Genomic DNA, 24,202 nt, shown 5'->3' on the forward strand with positions numbered 1-24,202 from the left:
GCCTGCAGGAGAGAGGAAGGGAGCCTCCAGGCTCCCTCTGTATTTATTTAGGCCTTTCGCATTGCCCTGTTCCTTTGGCTAACTTTCACGAACTCTGATCCCATTCCATCAACTGGATATCAGGCTGTGACCTACAGCGCCCTTTCCATCCACGTCCGCCATCCTAGCCTCCCAGGGACCGGGGAAACATTCTCATGAGGGCCTGCCAGTGTCTGGAGCAGAAGGACAACTTCCATCCGAGCCTCAGCTCTAAGGACCAGCTGTTGGGAGAATCTCCAAGCAGTGAGAGGTGATACAGGCAACCTTGGGGGCACCCACAGCAGAATTTAAAAATGACTCCACGTACACACACAGACATAAACATATATACATAGATAAAATAGTAACATAAGTGTCTTAACTGTGTTCCCGATCAAATGAAAACACGAACAAATGAATGTACCACCACTTAGCAGTGTGCAGACGTTAAGCCATCCGGTTCCTACAGAGACTACAGTGGACGGATCAGCATCTCGTTTTAAAGATTAGAAAAGAGGCCTGAAGCACAATCAGCTTGTTCCAGGAGACACAGAGCGTGAACAGGGGAGCCACATGGGAGGCACCCCTCCAATGACCCTGATGTGTGTGCTGGTCCCCCTCCCTCACACCATCTCTTGTCTCCCACAGGGGACACTCCAAATGCGACCACACGAGTCCATAGCCATGTGCTATGAAGAGGCTTCAAGGCCAGTCCCGGATCACGTAGACAGAGGCAGTTAGACCAGTGACTTTGAACCTGCCCTGGCCATGACGTCTGCACCACCTGACTACACGACGGCACTGTTTGATGTTTGGTTTCGGACAGCTTTTAAGCCTCACCCTCCAGCTCTCCCCTCTGTCCACATCTGAGCAAGTGGACAACAGAGCTCAGATGCCTCCTCCTTTGGCACCAGTAGGAGAGGAGGTTCAAACCACGCGAGTCCCTATCCTCACAGAAGAAGCTGACCCCGGCGCAGCACGTAACCACTGCAAAATCCCGAGCCGTTCTGTCCTGTGCTCTCTGCCACGTGCAGTCCTGCGAGGGAGCCACTCTGCTCACTCCCAGAGCAGACTCACCTGCCTCTCCATCCATACCCTCCTGGGGCGTGGGGAGTGTCCTCAGTCTTGACATCAGGACCAAATTTTGGGCTGGGGTCCGTCCTGCTGTTGCCGGGGCACCATAACACCTCTGAATGGACTTGAAGCCAGTAATGGAATGAAAAGCTCTCATGGCCTTTAGAGAAACCCTCAAAGTTGTCATCTTCAAAAAGTGATGGCATGTGTTCCCTTAATCAGGAATCTGTCCTTCATTTTGAGTGGCTGTTTTGTTTTCGACTAAAGGCAGAGAATGATTAAGATAACTGCCATTTGGGACAGGAGCCACGTAAATTTAATTTAATCTTAGATCATTTTAATAGTACTTTTTGACATTTTAAATTTATCTTAGATAGACAATTACTTCTTTGATCTCAGCCTTGGCATTACTGACATTTGAGACCAGATAATTCTTTGTTGTGGAGGCTGCCCTGCACATTACAGAACGTTTTTCAGTGTCCCTTGTAACCGAGCCCGACCCTATGGGGCCTTCCCAGGACAGACACTCCATGTTCTCCGCCTACCTCTTCTCTATAGAAAAACATATAAATTTGATCAATTTATAAATTTGATCAGAGAAATGAGAAGCTGTAGAAAGAAAGGGAAACAGTCAAGTAAGACAAAATAATAATAATTTAACGATTAAATAAAAGTCAAGGGCCTTTAGTTCTTCTTCAAGGGCTAGAGATAATATTCTGAGTCATATCCTTTGAGCTGTTTTACAGACTCTGAAACCCCCACTGGGTGGAAGAAGTTAACTTCACGGTGACCAGACTGTAGCCATGACATAAGCTGCTCCATCTTGTACAATTCTGAGCCCTGGCCTCAAGGAAACGGGAATAATCTGACCTCAGAACTGAAGATGAACTGTACTTAAGACAATCAAGATGACACGTGACCGATAATTTCAAGATTCTTGTTGGAACTGGCTGTGCTGTTCTGCAGGAGACCCTCCTCTGCCTGTACCCTGCTGAAACTCCCCTTTAAAGGCTCTTGGCCCCTGATGGGCAGTTGCGAGTTGGTTCTGGAACATGAGTCTGCCTTCTCCCCAGGCTGCCATCCTCCTGAATAAAGCAAACTTCCCTTTCCTACCAACACCTGCCTCTCGAGTATTGTTTTTTGAGTGGCGAGCAGCCAAATCTGAGATTGGTAACACCTTGACTGCTGCCGACCAGATGCTAATGGCATCACCACAGCCTTCTCCAGTTCTGACAACCAAAGATGTCTCCAGATGTTGTCAACTGTCCCTTGGGAAGCAAAATCACGTCTGGTTGAGAATCAGTGCCCTGTGTTCATTCCACAAAGACTTTTCTGGTAAGAACAAGCATGGGTCAAGTCCTTTGTAGTTCCAGTGGAAGAGTGACAGAAAAAAAAAAAAAAGATGAAAAGCTGCTAGGCCGTACACATACCCCTGCAAGCAAGCAAAATCTATAATAAATTGCAATTATATCTTCAGATCTCTTCTTTCCACTCTTAAACTAATTTAGACTCATCCTCAAAATTGCTTACATGCTATGGAGATGACTCTTTATAGCTTATAAAATCTTTTTTAAAAATTTGATTACTCAGCTGCTCACATGCAAATGCTTGTCCCTTGTCTAAGAAAATCAGAGTTAGCTATGCTGACCACTGTGATTTTCCAGAAATATCACACACCACAACTTATGCACTTTAAACTATTCCAAAAACACAGAGCACGTTAACCATTGTTTACATGATGGACACAGACAATAACCTCCTTAATGGAACACATATATCTGTATTATATCCATTGGTACCTTTGTAAATGGCTCAGAATGCTTGGTTACAACACAAAGCTGGTTTACTGCCTAAAGTTCCCATTTGACCAATGAGTTTTCCAGGAAGATGATGCCATATACTGATGTAGTAATCTTACTGCAATCTGAGGAGACAACAAAAGATGCTTTGTTCTTCTTTGGGATTTAGGAGCAGAGAAGACTCCAGAGATGGAATTAGGAAGAAAAAGACAAATCACACCAAAAGTAGAGCTGCTGATAATCTTGTCTCTGTTGATACTAACATACATCCTTGATCCTCTATTCTCTCAGTATTCAAATAATAATGAAAAAGAAGAATGTATGCATAAGCATGCCAAATAATTAGATGAGAAGTGCTCTGCTCCAGTCCTAAGTATGGATCTAAATTTTGATACTGTAACTTTAATTTTCACCTTTCTTTCCCCTTTTGACATCACTGTAGACACCTAAGCGATGATGACTCTGACACCAGTCATTTGAGAGTCCAAGTGGTACTTACCTCGGCTTTAATTTTATTGTCTCCAAAGCAGAGGTGCTGTAAATAGGCCGCCGCATTAGACTGGACCGAAGGAAACTGATGTTGCAACATTTGGATCACTTCTGGCAGTTCCGGGTCTCTCCATCCAAATTCTCTGAACAAAAGGAAGGCGGGAGAACATGAGAGAGAAATCCTGTAACACTCTTGATGTGTGGTTACCTCATTTAGGAGTCCTTGAGAATGTAAGTGGGGATGTTTCACAAGTGATTACTGTGGTTTTCCGACAGGCATACCAACTTACAAAAGGATTTGAAAAGATTCCCTTGAGTAAATGGTTTGTAAACATACATATGTGTATACATACGAATATAGGTATGTCCACGTATACATACATAATCTTAAATATATCAACTGAAGTTACATATTTATGAAGATTGTGAAAAAAACAACTTAAAATGGCGCAAGCTTTTATTAATACAGACATTTTTCATGGGGCTTCAGTGGATTATTTATAAGTTCACATTTATTTTCCAATGTATTATTTCTACAATCTTATTCAGGTATAGCATTTAGTTAAATTATCAGACAAGAGAAAATTTAGCGTGATGGGTCCAATCTAAAATGTCATGAAAGCAGTTAATGCCATCTTCATTATTTTTATGACTATGATTATTATTGTCATAGTCTCTTCTTTAAAAATAGGTTCCCCAAATGACTCTCTGGGGATGAAAGCAGAGTAACAAGAAGCCTTTATAAAAGAAAATTATACATTTAAAGAGTTAGGTTTATTTAAACAGTGTTAATAAATTTAATGCATTGTACATTCTTCTCCTGTACCCTCCTGTTTACATCTGAGCTACTCCACGAAGCTGGTTGTTTATTTAACTTTAAGAAATATGCCATAGGGTACTTAAATCCACTCTAAAGCACCAAGTCAATTGTACCATTATGCAAATGAGCATTCTTCTATGAAATCAATCAGCTCAACCTGTCAGAGCACGGAGCTATCAGGGTCAGATGTATGGACTCCATTCCTGCAGCAGGGAGCCAATTTTTAACAAAGAAGTAAAAAAGCAACCTCTGAGACCACAGATAAAAACCTGACCCCGTGAGTCACATAAGTCACTATTTATCCGAAGGACAGGGTGGAAGAGAAACGAGACAGCTTAGCAACAACCACTCCACTCCAGCAAAAACAACTCAGAAGCATACATCCTATTGATGCCAGGCCAGTGCTGCCACCTGAGAAGAGGAGCCATGAAAAATGGGACAGAGACGGAGCAGACAAAGGTTAAAAGTTTCACCGTAGATTCTAACCTGTTCTCTTTATCTCTTCTTTATCACAACTGGTAGAGGTTGTCAAGCAAACCTTGAAGCATGCTGGTGCTTCCTTACAGCTACTGAAGGCAATATGGAATAGGATTCCTTCTGCACTGGCTTAGTTTTTATTGGAAAGATAATGCATTCGCTTGAATGTATGTTAAGTATCTAATAAATTTACATAAAATCTTAGGCAGGCACACATTTTCAGAAGGGCATATGGTACAGTAACACATTTGCTACAAAACATACTTAAGTGATTGCTGATAATGGACAAACTATTGAATATTTTTTGGCTAGATGATCATAGTAGAAAACACTTCTGGATGAAAACATAGGGAGCCCGTTTTTCTCTTTAATTTAATTTCCTTTCATTGCATGATTGTAAACCGCCTCAATGTGCAACATTCAGATATCACAGTCCTTTTTCTTATAATAGCAGCCTCCTAAAATTATATTCTTTGTTCAAGTTAAATCAAAATCTATAGAATACCTATAAATTAAAATCAGAAGTGTCACCTAAAGACACTGGATGGCTGAGATGAATACAGGTAAGCCCATGCTACGGGAAGGTGATTAGTAAAGAATTCATTTAGCTTATTTTATTAACCAGATGGTAATTGTTCTATTAGGCTTATACGGTATATATCAAGAACATCTTTTGAACAAGAGCCCTGGAGAAACAGTCTTAGGGACTCTCTGCACACAGGGATGCTCATGCGGATGCATGCACGCACACATGTGCACGTGAGAGCATGCGTGCCCAGGCACACACACACACAGCCTAAATTCAATAGAATGATGGACATTCCAAAGAGTCATGAGTCAGGGAGGAACCTAAGTTCGTCCCTCACTGGTTGTCAGCTTCCCCATGAGAACTCTGGGAAGCCAAAAGTCCCCTCCCTGCCACTACTCTCCTCCCAGACCTAGTTCCTGCTTTTACCCAGAAGACCACGCCAGCCACCTCTCACCTCACCTTTCTTCCTACGCAAGTCATCCAAATAAGCAAACGTGCAAACCGAATAGAGCCACTTTCCTGCTTAAACCCCTTCGCCAGTTTCCACTGTCCTTGGGATCAAGGTCTGGGAAGCGGGTGCTGCCTGGGAAAGGGGAGGGGCTGCCTGGGAGGAGGGAGGGGCCAGGGAGATGAAGCTGGAAAGCAAGGTTGGGGTGAGCTCCTGAAGGGCCTTTCACTGACACACAGAAAGTCTGGGCCTGGGCTGTGATCAGTATAATGACAAAGAATCTCAGGGACTTTAGACAGATTCAGGCTTCTAGAGCCTGCAGAAAAACAACCTTAAGCAATAGCATGAATAAGAACTGGGAGTCAGCGGCCAAGCTTCCCGGGTCACATGCTTCAATGCTTTGATCTTTAACTAGCCTTATGGAGTTTCTCTTCACGTCACAGTCTCCAGCGATGTAGACTTAGAGATGTTCAGGAACTTAAGTGGTACAGAAGAAATAAAACTCCAGCTATCTGCTTTCGCATAGACAGATTTAACCACACAACAATGATGCTTGCTGCAATCATTGCCTTGAAGCAATGTTTAAAACAGTGATTTTTTTAGACAATGTCTAAAAAATAACTATGTTTAAAACAGTGTCCCTGGGAGATATTTGACAATGCCTGAAGACATTTCTGGTTGTCACAACTGAAAGATGCTATTGGCATCCAGTGATCAGAGGCCAAGAATACTGTTCAACACCCTACAAAGCAGGGACCACCACCACAACAGAGAATTATCTGTTCTCAGATATAACTGGAGACAGGGTTAAGGCACCCTGATCTACCCATGTACTGTCTTTGATCACTTTTGTTAAGCAGGCCTGTTATAAATCTTTCACTCCCTGATGACTGTAGTAAAGTGGGCACAGGATTTGGCATCAGAATAATTAAGAAAGAGTTCGGAACGTGAACATCTGGCTTTCTCCCTTCCAGAGAATAAATAAATACAGGACGGTTTCTGAGTGCTTGCCGGTCTTGGTTTCCATGGATCAAATACAATACCATCTATTTCATGGTATTATATTTTTAAATGACACCATAAAATAACATATATGAAAGTGCTTGGCAAACTATTAAGAACTATATATACGCACACACTTAGATACATACTACAAACTGTTACTCTAAGACTGCTATAAGGAATATATATATTTTAAATTTATATAACACTATTTAATTTTTTAAAAATAACCTTCTACTGACGTGTATTCAATTGGACACTATACGTATGTGAAGGAAAACAAGCGTAAGGAGAGACATTGTTTTCATTTGGAGTCTAAACTGGGCATTACCGTGTGCCATTTTGAAGTGATTTTTCCCCTTCCCCTTCCCAGGCAGGAGGCTAGGATGGGCAAGTTCTTTGGAAGCAGTCAGAGTTGGTTCAAATCCTGCTCGACCACAAACTCTCCCTGCTGCCGTGGGCTCCTGCCTGTGTCTTGTTCGCTGCTGCATCTCCATCACTGGCACGCGAAGTGTTCTCTGAGTCAGTGTCCACGGAGCCCATCTGTTACACTGAGATAACGATTCCTGCCTGGAAGGACTGTTGGGGTGATGAGACATAATACATACGAGCCCCTTCGAGCAATGTCGGGCACCCGGTGCAGGCCCTCAAGGAATGTCAGGTATTATATGCTGGACGAAGGAGAGAAGGTGAGAAAGAAGATCCATCTACAATTTTCTACAGAAGCCCAGCTCATAACTCTCATTTCTTACTGGGCTTCACTTTAGAAATGTTAATGGAACTGGAGAATATGCAAATGTAACCTTTTCTCCATTAAAACTTGTCACACAGACCAACAATATTGTGACTAAATCCTCACTCTCCTAAGGACTATCTGAGTTGTTAAAATTACAAGGCACTTAGCACGGAGCTAAATAGCGAACAGTTTGAAATTTGTTACTATGTTATGCTGGCACTGAAAACCAGAGAGTGGATGTACCGTCACAACATTTTCATCAAGTTTACTCCGGCACTGAGAAGAGCCCCAGGACAACCAGGGGCTTCAGGAATTCAAACTGTGATTTTTCAGCAAAGCTTCGTGTCAGGGGGACAGAGCTCACTTTGATTGCAAACACAATAAACCCCATTCGTGGCTGTATGGACATCTCAGTCATTTATCGTCTTCTGAACTCTGACTAGAAGTTTTAAAGACCATAGTGGCTTGAACTTTTCCATCCAGAGCCATAAGGTGAGCTGTTTTGGTTTCTATTTGGCCTTGTTGGGATGACAGGGTTAGACGGTGACAGACACTGATCACAAGAACAAGTTAGATGGAATTTTTTTTTTATTTTACAAAATGGAGATATTTTTATTCTTGTTGAACAATGAAAACTTATCCAATGATAAACATATGGAAGTAGTAATGTCTTAAGTCTCATCCCTGAATAGTCTGTCGCCAAAACAAAAAGCTGCCCTATAGGGTTAATCATGTTTAAAAAACATATCTTTGCTTTTATATAAACAGTAGCACTGGAATGATGACCGCCTAGAAAGCAAGCTTGCATGTTATGGTTTTTAGAAAGAAATGGCTCTCTCCAGGCTTCACGTTTGAGAAAGGTAATGCAACGGAGCATTAACTCACTCAGCCACCGTTTCTTGACCTGTCTCGGAATGGAACAGCTGCACGGCTCCCTGTGGACACACTCAGTTCAAGGGCAGCTGGACACTGGGACCACCCAGTTCTTCCCTATTATCAGTGATCTGCTTCTTATCTAAAATCTGTGTGTATATACATGTAAATCTATATTTTTAAATTGAAGTATAGTCGGTTACAATGTGTCAGTTTCCGGTGCACAGCGCATTGTCCCAGTCATGCATATACATATATACACATATACACACACACATACATACATACACATATTAATTTTCATATTCTTTTCATTAAAGGTTATTACAAGCTATTGAATATAGTTCCCTGTGCTGTACAGAAGAAATCTGGCTTTTATCTATTTTTATATGTAGTGGTTAACATTTGCAAATCTCAAACTCCCAAATTTATCCCTTCTCACCCCTATTCCCCTAGTAACCATAAAATTGTTTACTAAGTCTGAGAATCTGTTTCTGTTTTGTAGATGAGTTCATTAGTGTCCTTTTCTTTTCCTTTGTCCCCCCACATTTGAGTGATATCATATGATATAAAATCTGTATGAGTAATTACACCCTCTCTTTGCATGAAATATTGAAGCAAATCACACAGACACATCATGTAGGATGACATGACGGAGCAGAAATGAAAAACCCAGCACAGAAAAGGAGAATTCAAATGTTATGAGCGCAAGGTCAACATAATTACTTCATTTGTTTCCAATGTGACGTTTTCTCTACAAACAGCCTGCTATCGGAGAGGAATTACTAGAGGAGAGAAGGAGCCGCTCCTGACAAGTGAAAGGACCGAGTCCCCCAATTCGTGCATGGGGACAACAGGAGGGAACAATCTGACTCTCTACATCTGTCTCAGTATTTGTGGCTGGTCTCTGGTTAGGATATGGTGGTGAACTAAATAACGCCCCGAAGATGTCCAGGTCCTCATGCCTGGAACCCATGAACGTTACCTTATGTGGCAAAACGAACTTCACAGAGAATAAAAAGGTAACAGACCACTGATGTAAGATGCTGTGCTGCTGCTTCTGAGGACGGAGGAGGGGCCGTGAGCCAAGGAATGCAGGCCTGCAGCAGCAGAAGCTGGAAAGGGCAAGAAAAGGGCTTTCCCCCAGAACCTCTAGAAGCAGCACGGTCCTACTGAAACGGAGCAGGACCCTGTGGGGCCTTCCCAGGACAGACACGCCCCCTCGTGTCCTCCACCTGCCTCTTGTCAGTGGAAAACCCGTAGTCAAAGAATACGTTTAATCCGAGAAACAAGAAAGTACAGACACAAAGGGAAGTAGTCAAGCAAAATAATAATAGCTTTTTCTTTAAACAAAGTCGAGGACCTTTAGTTCCTCCTCCAGGGCTAGTTACAATATTCTGAGCCATGTCCTTCGAGCTGTTTTGTAGACACTGCAACCCCCACCAGGTGGAAGAAGTTAAACAACATGATGACCAGACCAAGGCCATGACCAAAGCTGCCACAATTCAGGGAACTGGCCTCAAGGATCTGGGAGGAAACTGACCCTGGAGCTGAAGAAGAACTGTACTTAGAACAGCAAGATGACGCATGATCAATTCCAAGACGACCGTCAGGGCCGACTGTGCTGTTCTGCTCGTAGCCCCTCCCTCCACGTGCACGACCCTGAAACTCCCTGTCAGAAGCTCTTGCTCACTGACTGTCACTGGGGGCCCGGCCTCTGGGCACAAGTCCGCCCCCTGGACCCCACAGTAAAGCAAACTTTCCTTTCTACCAACACATGCCTCTCCTTGCACTGGCTTTCGAGCGGCAAGCAGCCAGACTCAAGTTTCAGTGACACCACTGACACCTTGATTATGGCCCAGGACACCTGACTTCAGACTTCTGGCCTTCAGAACTGTAACAGAATAAACATGCATTGTTTAAGTCATCAACTTTGTGTGAATTTGTCCATCAGCCACAGGAAATGAATGCAGGTGCCCATCTGACTTCAGGATACGGTCCTTTTAAGTCCAGAAGAGACTACCCCATTGGGGTGATTTAAGGACATTCTATATCCTTAGAGGAGCTGTTTGGAGCATCTTAAGAGTGACCACCTCCAATTCATGTCTCTGGGAGCCCTCCCTGACTTCTGATTATCCGGTGGATGCCTCTGCTAATTTATTCTGACTTCCAAATCACCTCCTGTTTATCTGTTTGGAACTGCAGCTTCCCCTCAGCTTCAGCAGAGCCAGCGGCCATCACTTCTCACCATATTCCCGCCAGCTGCCTGGCCGCCAGCTTCGCCGTAGGATTCAGCCATGAGCTACTCACTCCGCCAGTCAACGTTCACCGAGTGGCCACTGCGTGTCAAGCCACTGGAGATGCAGTGTTGAATCCAGCGACAGTCCCTGTCCTTGGGGAACCATCTAGTGATGATTGGCAATTAAATTTTTTGAACTTTTTTTTATTGAGTTATAGTCATTTTACAATGTTGTGTCAATTTCCAGTGTAGAGCACAATTTTTCAGTTACACATGAACATACATATATTCATTGTCACATTTTGTTTCGCTGTGAGCGACCACAAGATCTTGCACACGCTTCCCTGTGCTACAAAGTATAATCTTCTTTATCTATTCTACATAACTGGCAATTAATTATTGAAAGAGCAAAATATATTATTTGCCAGAGAGTGGTAAGTGTGTATAGGGTTGAACAGTGTCCCCCACAAATGAAACTTGAGAATATAACCTTATGTGAAATAGGTTCCTTGCAGATGTAATGAATGATCAAGATGGGATCTCATTGGATTAGGATGGGACCTACATCTGATGACAGTGTCCTCATAAGAGACACAGAAGGACACACACAGACAGAGAGAGAAAGGTGATGTAAAGGTGGAGGCAGAGATTGGAGTGAAGTGGCCACAAGCCAAGGGATGCCCAGGATTGCCTGCAACTGTGAGAGGAGGACGAAGGCGTGGCACGGTTTCTCCTTCAGAGTCCCTAGAAGGGACTGACCCTGCCAACACTGTGAGTTGGGACTTCTGATCTCCTGAACTCTTAAGAGTATTTCTGTTGTTTTAAGCCACCCAGTTGGTGATACTCTGTAAAGGAAGCCACTGAAAAGTGATACAAATGTGGTGGGAAAAATAAAGCAGAGTAGACGTGGGCAACATGTGTGTATGTGTGTGTGCGGTGTGGGTGGGGTTTGTTCTTGCAAAGACAGTGGCTGTGGACGACCTCCCTGAGAGGCGACCTGGGGCAGAGACCTACAGGTGGTGCCGGGTGGAATGAGTGCCCCAGGAAGGGAGAAGACGGACAGGACTCCGAGGCAGGAGTGTGCCTGGAGAGTCAGAACAGAAGGGAGAGGGCCAGTGAAGGAGTGAGCCCTGGGGAGTTGCCGAGAGAGGCAACAGGCCCAGATCACATGGCCTTTGTCAGCCTTGGCAGGCCACTGGCTTCTGCTCTGATAGACACAGGAGCCACCTGAGTGTCATGATCTGGTTCACATTTCTAAAGGACCACTTTGTCAGTGGTTACATGGATGTACCCATCTGTCAACACTCAAACTGCAGGCCAAAACGGTGCACTCACTGTATAATAATTACACCTCGGTGAAGCCGGGTTTACCCAGGGCAGCCCTCTGGCTGCAGTGTTGAAAACAGACTCTAGGGGGCAGAATGGAGGCGGAGGATGGATCAGGTGGCTCCTGCAGGGATCCTGGTGAGGGGGATGGTGGCTCGGCAGAAGGTGCGGAGAAGTGGAGGGAGTCTGGGTGCTCTGCGAAGGCAGAGCCTTAGCGGTTCCCGATGGGCTGCATGTGGAGTGTGTGAGGGAAACAGACGCCCAGGGAACCCCTCCCACAAGCCCCCCGGACTCCCACTCGCTGCTCCCCGTTAACTGGCAACGCCCGACTCCACCTCTCAGCCCCAGCCCGCGGCCAGTGGGGTGGACTGGTCAGGCTAGGACCCCTTTTGGGGACTGGCATCTATTACTTCAGACTAAGAAGGGGCAATTTCAACTAGCAAGTTTTCTACTGGCTGCTTAAATGGAGAGAGACAAAGAGTAAAATAATGAGAAAATGATTTCTGAACTCTTGTGGGTACTGGTGCCTTAAATAAATCTTAGCAGGGCGATGGGCTTTTTCTCAGAAATCAATTTATTACGAGTTGAGAGCTGAAAATAATGTAAAATGATCAACCAAAATTTATGCTATTATTTATCATTTTTCATCACATGCATTTTAAGTACCAGTGATTTTCTGCTTCTGTTGAAGACTTCTAAAAGTCCACTCGATTACCAAGAATACTATCCATTTAACTGCAATACCTATTCAGTAACAATTAAGTTTAAAATACTATTTATTTATTCATGAATGCAACTAGACTTTTTCAATAAAAATATGCTCCCCGAGGAAAAATTAATTTCATATAGAAGCATTTAGTTGCCTTGGAAATTCTAATAGGATGTGCTTAGTGATGATAGCATGGGAAAAAATGACAAATTAGTATCCATAAACTTATCCTTGTGAGCCATAATGACTTTATGGAAAATGTTTATATTGTATGACTGTATACCCGTTTTCGAATTAACAATCCATGATGCTTGGGAAAATCACCTGGACCTCTGAACCTTCAGTGGCAACAAGAGGAAAGGGATGTGATGACCGAGATCTGGGGTAGGAGCACATGATTCAAGTGTGTTTAGGCAAGTTTTTACCTTGTCAGTGTCAGAAGACAATCACGATTTTGCCTCAGGATTAGACCAAGAATTTGAGGAAAAAGCCACAAAGGCCTTGACCATCTTTAAAGGGTTTTATTATACTATGTACACGTGTGTGTGGACTAAAGGTAGCTTAATACTAAATAATATTAAATAATGGACTAGAAATATACTGTATATAAATCATAAATGAAGCACACATAAATTAGGTAACCGTATCATCTGACAATTCTCTGTAAAAAAAGTTAAAATAGTGCTTTTAATGATTCTGTTCATGAAAACGTCTCAACTTCTGACAGAAGTTATAATTATATTGAGAGATGTGTTCTAAATGCAAGCACACCATCTTTTAAGATTCCATGGGAGGCTCCATGTTTCTGAAAGTAAGAACCTATCCCATGGCACCTGCTGTGGTGCCTTTACAACGCAAGCTGTGAGCACACGTTTGAGGGCTGACTGCTAACCAGAGTCCAGTCTTGGCCATAGCAATGACTTTACCACATTGATTTTAGTCCTGCAAATATCTGAAGCATGCTTCACACATACAATTTCACCTCTGTCACCTTATTTTAGTTCTTCAAAGGATGACAACTCAGTTTATTGCAGATAACATTGAACAGAGATACTTCCTTTAAATAAAACTTTAATAGGATTCTAACAAGATTTGGTCTAGAAGAGGTACGAAGTGAGAAAGTTGTTCCAAGATATTCTTTAAAATCAGGTAACAAATTATTTGAAAATGGCATCTATGCCTTGTCTCCTTCTAGAAGTATTTGATAGGGCTTTTAACGAATCAGGAAAAGTTCTAGGTCCTGGGGATATGAATATTGAATCCTGACTACACATCACTTAGAGTTCAGTAGGGAAGACAGACTATGAATAAGTAATGATCATACGCTGAGTAAGAGACATTATTCATCAACGCAAAAGCTGCAGTTAAAGCCCCTCCAGGTGCCCTCTTTTCTTCTGGATGGTGCTGGATTCAAATCAATCTAAACAATGGCAGAAATAGTCATTACTAACATTAATAAATCACTATACCACCATGAAAACTCATAATAATGGCTTATAATTTTCAGAACTACATATGCATTCTATTTGAATTTCTTTCCATTTCAGAATGGGAAGGGGCCTTAGCCAGCATTTTGTGTGCTCATGGTGGACAGTGGGAAATTCAGGTCAGACAGTTCAGTGACTGGACCCAAGTCACAAGTAAGTCCATGCGTAGAACCTGGTGGCCAGCTGTCAAGGTTTGAAGCTTACTCACAGCCAAGATAACCCATCCATCAGTCTGCTCTGCAGTGCACTCGGCCTCCAGTTCCAAACACTGGTTTCTGCCTCTGGACTGTAGTGATCAATAACATGGGAGCAGAATTATCTAGTAGAAAAAGCATACTTCCTTCTAAGAAGGAAGAGAACACTCATTCTCATGGCTCTGTGGATAACTTCCTGATGCACCTGGGCTCATGTGGTAAAAGGTGGTGGTATACAGGAAGAGTAAACTTCAAAAAGCAAGTTGTTAGCAGGCTGATGCCATCCAGCCGAGACCACCAGGAGCACACACACCTGTGGCTGAACAAGACTGAGCGTATTGTTCCCAAGAAACAACCTACACCACGAGACTGTGGGGGCACTTACAGGGTTTGGGCTTGGTGCTTTGGGCAGATTCAAGGGTGCAGAACTTTGCCCTGGATTGGCTGCTGTCAGGATGAGGGGGAAGTTCTGTGACTGAGTATCTTAAAGATTCTTATCCAGAAGGAGGAAAGAGCAGAGCAAGGCTCAAGCCATGACTGGTGAAGAAACAGCAGTCATTCAAATTAGGATAGAGGGCTGTTTTCATCAGTTTCAACATGGCACTGCTCATGTTTTGTCTGTGTTCAGACAGGACTACGGGGGGGCATTCTTGATTTTGTCTTGAACCTTGATTTTGTCTTGAACCATCACTGTCAGAGTGGCCTCATGTGATGCTGATATTCTGTGAAATTGTTTATACACAGAAGAACACCAAGACTTCTCTGTGGATGCCTGGCCAGCTCTTCCTTTTCTTGGCCACAAGGCATGGGCTCCCCAGATCCAAGGGGGTCACAGAAAGGGAAGGGAAGGTGTCAATGACAAACGTTCCCTTTGACACTGGCTGGCTCTGCAGAGGTGTCATTCTGGGGGTTAAAATGCTGTTCTTAAGCCCTGTCAACATGATACCAAAACTACAAGAGAAAACACAAGGAAAGAAAAGAGGAAAAATCAGTTGCTCCGTCTCCATGAAGCTACACTCCAACTCTTTTTTCGTATCGTTGACTGGTTATTTTGAAATCTTATAGACAGCAAGTCTGACACCTGACTGTAACTGCTGATGAATGACTTCAGGTAACACATCTCTTAGCATTTTGCAGTAGTTGGTATTGTTACCTCAAATGCATTAGAAACGGGAGGAAAGCTTTTGGGTGTTGTTGTTTATCTCTACGATACGGAAAAAAAGCCCTCCAAATCACCATTTATTTAGGTCTGTGGTTACTAGCGCCAATGTCAAAAACACACCTATCTGGGCCTATTGTTTCACTTTTCCCTTAAAGGAATTCTAAAGAGGCTGTGGATATTCTGGGCAAATTCCTAATACGAGGGAAAAAAAGAACTATAATGTCCAAGGGGTCGTTCACAATTATTTCTCATAACTAGACATGAGGTGCCTAGGAATCCCATCCAGAGATATTTTCTTTGATCATATTTCCCAATATTTTTGCAACAAAACTGTTAATTTACCTCCATTTCTGGATGTTCCTAAATATAAAATATGGAGGATATATCCACCTTTCACTTTGAATAAAATAACCAACACTGGTTATTTATTAGTAGTTCCTGTGGATGATGGGTGAGAGGGGTAGGGACTGGCCAGCTGTACACCATCATACTGGAAGCTTCTGTATGTGTGTAACAGAATTCATTAAACCTTCTTTTTTAAACAGCCATAGTGAAAAAAAAAAAAAAAAGAAGGTATCTCTTTCAGGATACAAGTGTTCATTACCTTTAATTCCTTTAGCTGCTACACATTGATGAATCTTAGACTAGGCTTTATTACCTCTGCGTCCACCTAACTCTCAGTAGAATGGCTGTGATCAATTTGAAAATTAATTGAAAAGTTTGCAGTGAGTTTAAAGATACTGTCTCTTACCGCTGCTATAGACTTTATAATTTAAAACGAGGTAGATATGTGGACAGGACTGATGGACTAGTTTTGAATACAGGAAAAATGAGAAAGTGGCAGATGGAGTTTTCTTTATGCAACAAATAAAGACATACGATATTTCTTTTACCTTTTTCATTCATTAACTATTATGTTTTCTTAATTAACTATTTCTTTATTTACTAGAAAAGCATTATTTTAAATTTAGCAGTGAACTAAAGTCACAAGGAAATAAATAATTTGGATCTTGAAAAAAATAATTTCATATTTAATTGTATAAACTTATTTTTTTTAAAACGAGTATTTTTTTCTTTGTGAGAAGTGACTGAACACAATAAATGGGCAGAGCTTGACTTTATATAATTTCAGAGGTTCAGACTTCCTGGGTCACAGGGCCCTTTGTGTCTATAAGTTTTTCACACGGTGCCCCTGGGCCAAAAGATGCCTGACTGTTCCATTTGTTAAGAAGTCAGGTCCAAACAACTTAAGAGTTGTCTCTGTCCTGACAAGCTAGCTCCTTCTGCACCACATACAACTTCTCAAACCTTGGCATCAGACGTTGCCCTCTCCAGTTCCTCTTATGTCAATGTTCACATGAAACTTGTTTTTGAGAGAAACCTCTGAAAATCCAGGTCTGCCAAGTTATGACATCATCTGGTGTGGCACAACTGAATTTTGAAACTGAACTAACTCAAGCTCATGCTTTACTTGGTGCCCGACAGACATTGTGTTTCCCTCAAAAACTTAAATTTCCCTCAAATTATCCAGGACATTTTTCACAAAACTAGAACAAATAATTATAAAATTTATATTGAATGATAAAAGACCCAGAATTGCTAAAGCAATCTTGAGGAAAAAGAAGGAAGCTGGAGGCATAATCCTCCCAGACTTCAGACACCACCACAAAGTTACAGTAATCAAACAGTGTGGTATTGGCCCAAAAACAGACATATAAATCAATGGAACAGAACAGAGAGCCCAGAAATAAATCCACTCACCTACAGTCAATTAATCTTCGACAAAGGAGGCGAAAATATACAATGGAGAAAAGACAGTCTCTTCAGCAAGTCGTGTTGGAAAGCTAGACAGCCACATGTAAATCAATGAAGTTAGAACACTCTCTCACACCATACAAAAAAATAAACTCCAAATGGCTTAAAGACTAAAATATAAGACATGACACCATAAAACTCTTAGAAGAGAACATAGGCAAACCAGTCTCTGACATAAACTGTAATAATGTTTTCTTAGGTGGGTCTCCCAAGACAAAAGAAATAAAAGCAAAAATAAACAAATGGGACCTAATCAAACGTAAAAGCTTTTGCACAGCAAAGGAAACCATAAACAAAAAGAAAAGACAACCTACAGACCGGGAGAAAACATTTGCACATGATGTGAACAACAAGGACTTAATTTCCAAAATACACCAACAGCGCATACAACTCAATAACAAAAAGTAAAAAAAAAACAAAAACAAAAACAAACAGTCCAATCAAAAAATAGGCAGAAGACCTAAACAGTCATTTCTTCAAAGAAGACATACAGATGGCCAACAGGCATATGAAAAAATGCTCAATATTGCTAATTATTAGGGAAATGCAAATCAAAACTACATGAGGTATCATCATCTCACAACAGTCAGAATGACCATCATCAAAAGTCTACAAATAATACATGCTGGAGAGGCTGTGGAGAAAAGGGAACCCTCCTACACTGTTGGTGGGAATGTAAACTGGTACAGCCACTGTGGAGGACAGTATGGAGGTTCTTTAAAAACCTAAAAATAGAGTTACCGTATGATCCAGCAATCCCACTCCTGGGATTTTCATAGTTTCATACAGAAAAGATGAAAACTCTAATTCGAAAAGATACATGCACCCCAATGTTCATAATAGCATTATTTCCATTGTGTATATATACATGTATATATATGTATACACACACACACACACACACACACACACATATATACACACACACAATAGAATTTTACTCAGTCATAAAAAAGAATGAAATAATGCCATTTGTAGCAACTTGGATGGACTTGGAGATGATCATACTAAGTGAAGTAAGTCACACAAAGACAACTATCATATGAGATCACTTATATGTGGAATCTAAAAAAAGTAATACAAATCAACTTATTTACAAAACAGAAAGAGACTTACCTAGAAAACAAACATGGTTACCAAAGGGGAAGGTGGAAGAGGGATAAATTAGGAGTTTCAGATTAGCAAATACACACTACTGTATATAAAATAGATAAACAACAAGGACCTACTGTACAGCACAGGGAACTATGTCCAATATCTTGTAATAATCTATAATGAGAAAGAATATGAAAAAGAATATGTATGTATAACTAAATCACTCTGCTGTACACCAGAAACTAATACAACATTGTAAGTCAATTATACCTCAATAAAAGCAAGTAACAAAAAACTAACAACAGTACAAAACTCTTTGATTCTGAGGAGTCCCTCTGAGATTGCTCTGTGGCCCTGGGGCTCCTTGGAACAGTTTGGGAACAGCAGTAAATGCATGGCCCTTCCGTGAGCTGTAACGTAAACCTAATTAAAGAATTTTAGCATAATGAACAAATACTGAGGGGAAGGGGTGATCATGAACATAAGAATAGGAAGTTTATATTGCAAGTTTAAATTTAGAATTTCAATTAAGAGACGCGGTAGGTAAGTTCAATGAACATAAACACTTATCATTTGGGAAAATACTGGTACTCATTTGTAACAATTCTTCCTTTTATGAGTATTTACAAAGTTATTATTTTATAGCCTTTAAAGACCTGAATCATAGCATTCCTTACTGATTCTTCATGTATTTAAAAGGTGCTTGCAACAGAATTTGCGGGAGATACCAACATTCAGAATTGCCTTTTCTCTTTTTCTCCTCTTTTTCTCTCTTGTTTTTTTCAAACCTAGCAAGACTATATGCAGTAAATGGACTCACAACGCTCACAAAAACATTCCACTGTAGTGGCAGTGGCTTTACTGAAAACATTCATTATATCTGGCGTGCTCTTCACTGTTTTCATCCCTGCACTTGATTTTCAGGGACCTCCTTCATACCCACTTCCTGCCTTTTCTCCAGGGTCTTTGTTGGACGCTGTGCACAATAAGGAATCACGTAAGGGACATGAGAGCCACGGGAAGCAAATGGGGTCAGTGATGTGAAAACTGCTCTCGGGTGAATGGAACAGGCACTCTCTCCCAATCTGACTGCGCTGCACTGATCAGAAATTGCATGAAGATAATGCTTTATCCACCACCTCCAGAGACAATGATAGATTTAATAACCACAGAGACTATCTCCTTACACAACATGACTTTATAATAAGCACTGGCATGACTTCCTTTCGCACAAATAGAAGTCAAGGGAGTAAGAGCTGACGTTTACTGAGCACCTCTCGCATGCTCGGATCTGCTCGGGACACCTCACCCTCTCTATGCTCACTGCATTCGTACCAGGGCGGTGCCATTAATAGCCTCATTTTACAGAGGATTTGAGCAATTTGCCTGAAGTCCCACAGACAGTCAAGTGATGGGGCTGGAATAAAATTCAGGTAGAGTCCGTTCAGAGCCCACACTCTTAACCAGGATGCCCAAAGTTGATAGAAGGAAGCCCCAAGAGTCTCCCTGGGTTTTAAAGAGTCCATACCCTGTGCTCACCGCATGAAGCAGAGCCTAACCCACCCCTGGTTGTGGCTGTCAGGGATGATTAAGGAAACCGGAATTTGTCTGGCCACAAAGAGTAATTTATTCATAGATGGTGCAAAGAACGTTGTTCTCATTTTGCAAAATAGAACGGAGCACACTCATTTTCTGGTGCTCTTCAGGGAGTGTTCGACTTCCACCTGAACAAGTATTAGAGGTGCTGGCTGTACTCAGAGGCGAAATCTCAAAGAAGGCTTTCTTCCACTAGGTCACAGGGGACACACACTTCCTCCAGTTGTGAGAGCATTCAGACTCACACTACAGTGGGTGTGACGATGAAAAAGCAGAAGACTTGGTCTAGAGTTTTCTGTTTGTAAACCTCACACTTCCTCTGAGTTAGTAGAAGCAGGTGTCATCCTCCTTTGCAGATTTGAAAATACTTACGATTGATTACAATACTACGCTGATTTTGACAGCCCAGACAACCTGCAGAAGGCACTACTTCAGGTGGGAAACACTGACAGTTCAGCTGAGTATTTCCATTTCTCAGAGTAGTGCCAAGTGGCTGGGGCTGTTGTTACAATTTGAAATTTGTCTTCTGAGTGATGCCAGAGCTCAAAGTTTAGGTATAAGTTTTGAATACCCTCCCTTCATCCCCTATTGTGTGTCAGCTATGGGTTTTTCTAAATATGCCTTGGCCTATTTATGTTCTGAGTCTCTGCAATATTGACGACTTTAAGTTGACTGCCTATTGTGTGATTTAATACTTCCTTTGTGGTTAAATAGAAGAAGAGAAAGAGGCTTGAATTAGCAACGGTCGGGGTGGGGTGGGGTCGAGGATGGAACAAAACTAAAATGTGGGCCCTTCCAACTGCAGGAAGGACTCCCAGGTCCGGCTTCTTCCTGCTACAGCCCAGCCTCCAGCTCTTTCAGAACATCATCCCCAGAGAGCAGACTCTGCATTTGCAGGCTTTGCACACCCAGCCAGAACTTCAGTGGGGCAAGTATGTGACAAAAAGCATCTTTGGATTCTAGCTGTTTTTCTGTTTGTTTAGCAGCTGGGGAGATATCAGGTATTCTTGGAAAAAGACTCTTAGAACTAAGATCACTGCAATTTTATAAAGAAAAATTCAGTCTTGTCTCAACTTGTCTGAAATGTAAAATCCATAAAATTACCATGAACACGACGGTTCCCCAGTCTAGTAAGTAGGATGCGGATGAAAGGACGGGCAGGCACCGTGATCCCAGAAGAACACAAATATTTATAAGGGACTGTTTCTTGATTAACTGTTGAGGAGAGTATTACCTCAAATAAGAGAGAAGTTATTAAGTTCTTCCCTCTCTCCCAACACGCAGTATCCAATCAGACATGGGAACTGTAAATCCGACTTCCGTAACAGTCCCATTGCTGGAGCCGTGGTCCACAGCCTCATTACCTCTTGCTTTGAAAACTGTGCTGTTTCTTAATGGGCTCCCCCGCGCCAGGCTGGAGCCCCAGTCTACCCAGCACACCACCACTGTGTGCTGTAGAAATGGTAGAAGTCCAGTGTTTCTAAAGGCAAACCTGGACATCTCACTGAATTTCTAGAAACTCTCCCATTGCATTCCACCACTCACAGGACTTTGCTCCAGAAAGGGCCCCGTACCCGGGCCCCTGTCGCCTCCCCTTCCTACACTTTGCAGTTCCCTGCTCAGGCCTGGCAGTGTCACTTTTTCCATTGCTAACCTGGCCCATTTCCCACCTGCCTGGCAAACACAATTCTGCATAAGCAATAGCGCCTGTAAAGCCCTCGTCTGAAGACACACAAGTTGACAGCGTCTCTAAGTGATATCGGAGTGTTAGTACAGGTACTGGAAATGTCACCTGTGGGTCACATCTCTATGGGGAGGACAGTCTCCAGTTCTTGCCACCACGAACATTCCCCTGGCTTCTCTTGGGGCAAACGAGCAGAATGTGCAGCACGTGTCGCACTGAAATTTTATACTCCTCTGTGCAACGGGTTAATGACGGTTTTCTTCACCAGAGACGTAAACTCCAGTAAGCAGGGGTCGTGGTATTTCTAACTCAGCACACTCTTCCAGGGCCTGGCACACTGGCTGATCAGTAGTAGGCACTCAGTGAACAAATGAAACTATTCTAAGCTAGATGCAACTCAAAGACAAGCAGGGACCATGACGGAAAGCATGCATGCAAACATCACCTAAGTGCTGGCTTACAAGTTGCCCCTGGCTTATTACCATACCTCCCTGACCCCGTTCCTTCCTTCCTCACTGAATATTTACCGAGTGTCAGCGAGGCACAGTGAATCCTGTAAGATCGCTGGCCCCAAGCTTCTGTCTGCGGGGCTGAGGGTGGAGGTAGGAGGGAGAAGGCACCAGGGTAAGGCCGGATCACTCCACCTTGGCCCCATGGACTTTTCGGGGGTTGGATAATTCTGGGTTGGAGACGGGAGGGGCTTCCTCGTATTGTAAGATGTTCTGCAACATCCTTGGCCTCTACCGACTAGATGCCGCTACAGGTACTTCAGCAAGCAGCTGTTGGCTGGAAGGAGGTCTCCGCAGGAGACCCCTTTTGTCTCATCACTAACCTTAAACCAGGCGCCCCCAGGCCCTACTCAGCTCTGGCCCAAGCGCACCTTGCAGATCTTTTGATCACACACTACCTTGCCTAACCTGTTGGTGTTTTCTGTAGATCAAAGAAGCAGAAATGGAAAATAAGTAACAGATGACCGGGTCTCTTCCCTAGCCTCCCCCTCAGTAATCCTGCAAACAAACCGTGTGAACAGACAGCATCTAAGGAAAATTCACGAGGAACTGACAAGCCTGCCCAGCAGTAGGGGATGACACGGACTCTGACTTCCTATCCCCGTGATTAACTGAGATCACGTCCCCATTTTCCCTTTAAAGCCTTCATGGCTGAGCAGAATCTGCAGAGATGGTCTTTGGGGAACACTGAGTCCACCGCCTCCCCGGATTGCCGGCATTCTGATGAAAAGCAACGTTCCACGCTATCAGCACTGTCTGTCGAGTACTGCTCTTTGAGCGTGAGCAGTTGAACCCGAGTTCGGGAGCACTATCTCCCACTTCTTCAAAGTTTGCTTTACGCCACTTTGCTTGCAGGAGAGACCTCTATTAGTATCTGTTTTCACTAACTGAAAGAAATTTGAAGTGGATTTCCCCTTCTACAAAAAAAGGCAAAAATTGAAAATTGCTTCTTTCCTAATTTACGCCATTTTGGCTTCTGAAAGGTTTCATAGGAATACTTTATGTTGTGCTATTGGGAGAAACATGTAGTATCTCCCTCCAGTTGTGACAACCCAAAGTGTCTCCAGAGATCGCGAAATATCCTGGGGGTGGGGGTGCAAAATCGCCCCCTGTTGAGAACCCCTGGTGTAAGGGCTGTTTTTGATGCCACCAGAGAAAGGCCACAGGAAACTCATCGGCTCTGGTCATATGGCAAAGGTGTCTGCCAACTCCTTTCCTCCTGATAATGTCACCAAAAGACAGGGTAGGTTTCCTGTATTGGGTCTCAGTGAGTTCTGGTCTAGAATTTGGAGGAAAGAGTGGCAGAGGGTCTATAATAATTACCTCTTTTAACTTTGGTTCAGGCGCCTAAGTAAAGGAATAGCCATCAGCCCTGCAGGAGGCGCAGAGAAACGCGTGTGACAGGTGGCAGGTGGAGAAGAGGCTGTGAATGAAAAATACTGCCAGTCACATCAGTAAACAAAGGATGCTGAGGCCATCAAGTCGTCAGCCACTACCGCCACCTGGCAACAGTGCCCCTCTAGGGGAACTCAGGATGAGAAAGAACATGACACTGGACCTACGTAGCTAATGTGCACATCAAAGGAATGGTTTCAGTGAGTCCAGGCTCTTGCATCTTCCCATACACAGAAAAGCATCCTTAACTTGAGATGTCTGGCTTTCTTTAATTAAGAGTAATCTTCCAATGTTCCGACTACTTGGTCTTTGTTGCAAAAACCCCTGTGTATTCTGGCTCCTCCACTACCTCTTCGGAGAAGTCCCTTAGAGCCATCTGAGAGGCCGCCTACCGGGCTGAGCCCTCGGGAAGTTTGCCGAAGGAAACAGAACTCTCACTTTTTAGGTTGTGCATGCTTTTTCGGCGGACAGGACGTTCCAGGAGGTCATCAGCCACCCGAGCAGCAGCCTGATGGCTGACAGGCCGTCTGGAGCACATTGTGCCTTCTTATATGCTCAATAAAACTGTGGGGTGAAGGGACGGCTACTGTACACTGGTTCCTTACAGGTACCTCTGTAATCTGCACACATACTTGCAAGAAAAGTTGTCGAGGAGTCCCTGTCCTAAATCACTCTTCTCACGCATCTTATCATCGTCATTCTCTTGTTACCCTGCCAGACCGTCCT

The 24,202-nt window shown here is 43.0% G+C and overlaps 1 protein-coding gene across 4 annotated transcripts in view; it reads right to left on the reverse strand.

Moving 5' to 3' along the window:
• Positions 1 to 24,202, reverse strand: part of CTNND2 (catenin delta 2) — an 886,119-nt gene that overhangs the window by 249,670 nt on the left and 612,247 nt on the right. For all 4 annotated transcript variants that reach the window (XM_064479567.1, XM_064479565.1, XM_064479566.1 and 1 more), the window contains one exon: positions 3,391 to 3,523. In XM_064479567.1, coding sequence (XP_064335637.1) covers positions 3,391 to 3,523 — 133 coding nt within the window. The remainder of the gene's footprint in view (positions 1 to 3,390; positions 3,524 to 24,202) is intronic.

The sequence above is a fragment of the Camelus dromedarius genome, chromosome 3, assembly GCF_036321535.1.
Source record: "Camelus dromedarius isolate mCamDro1 chromosome 3, mCamDro1.pat, whole genome shotgun sequence".
NCBI lineage: Eukaryota > Metazoa > Chordata > Mammalia > Artiodactyla > Camelidae > Camelus > Camelus dromedarius.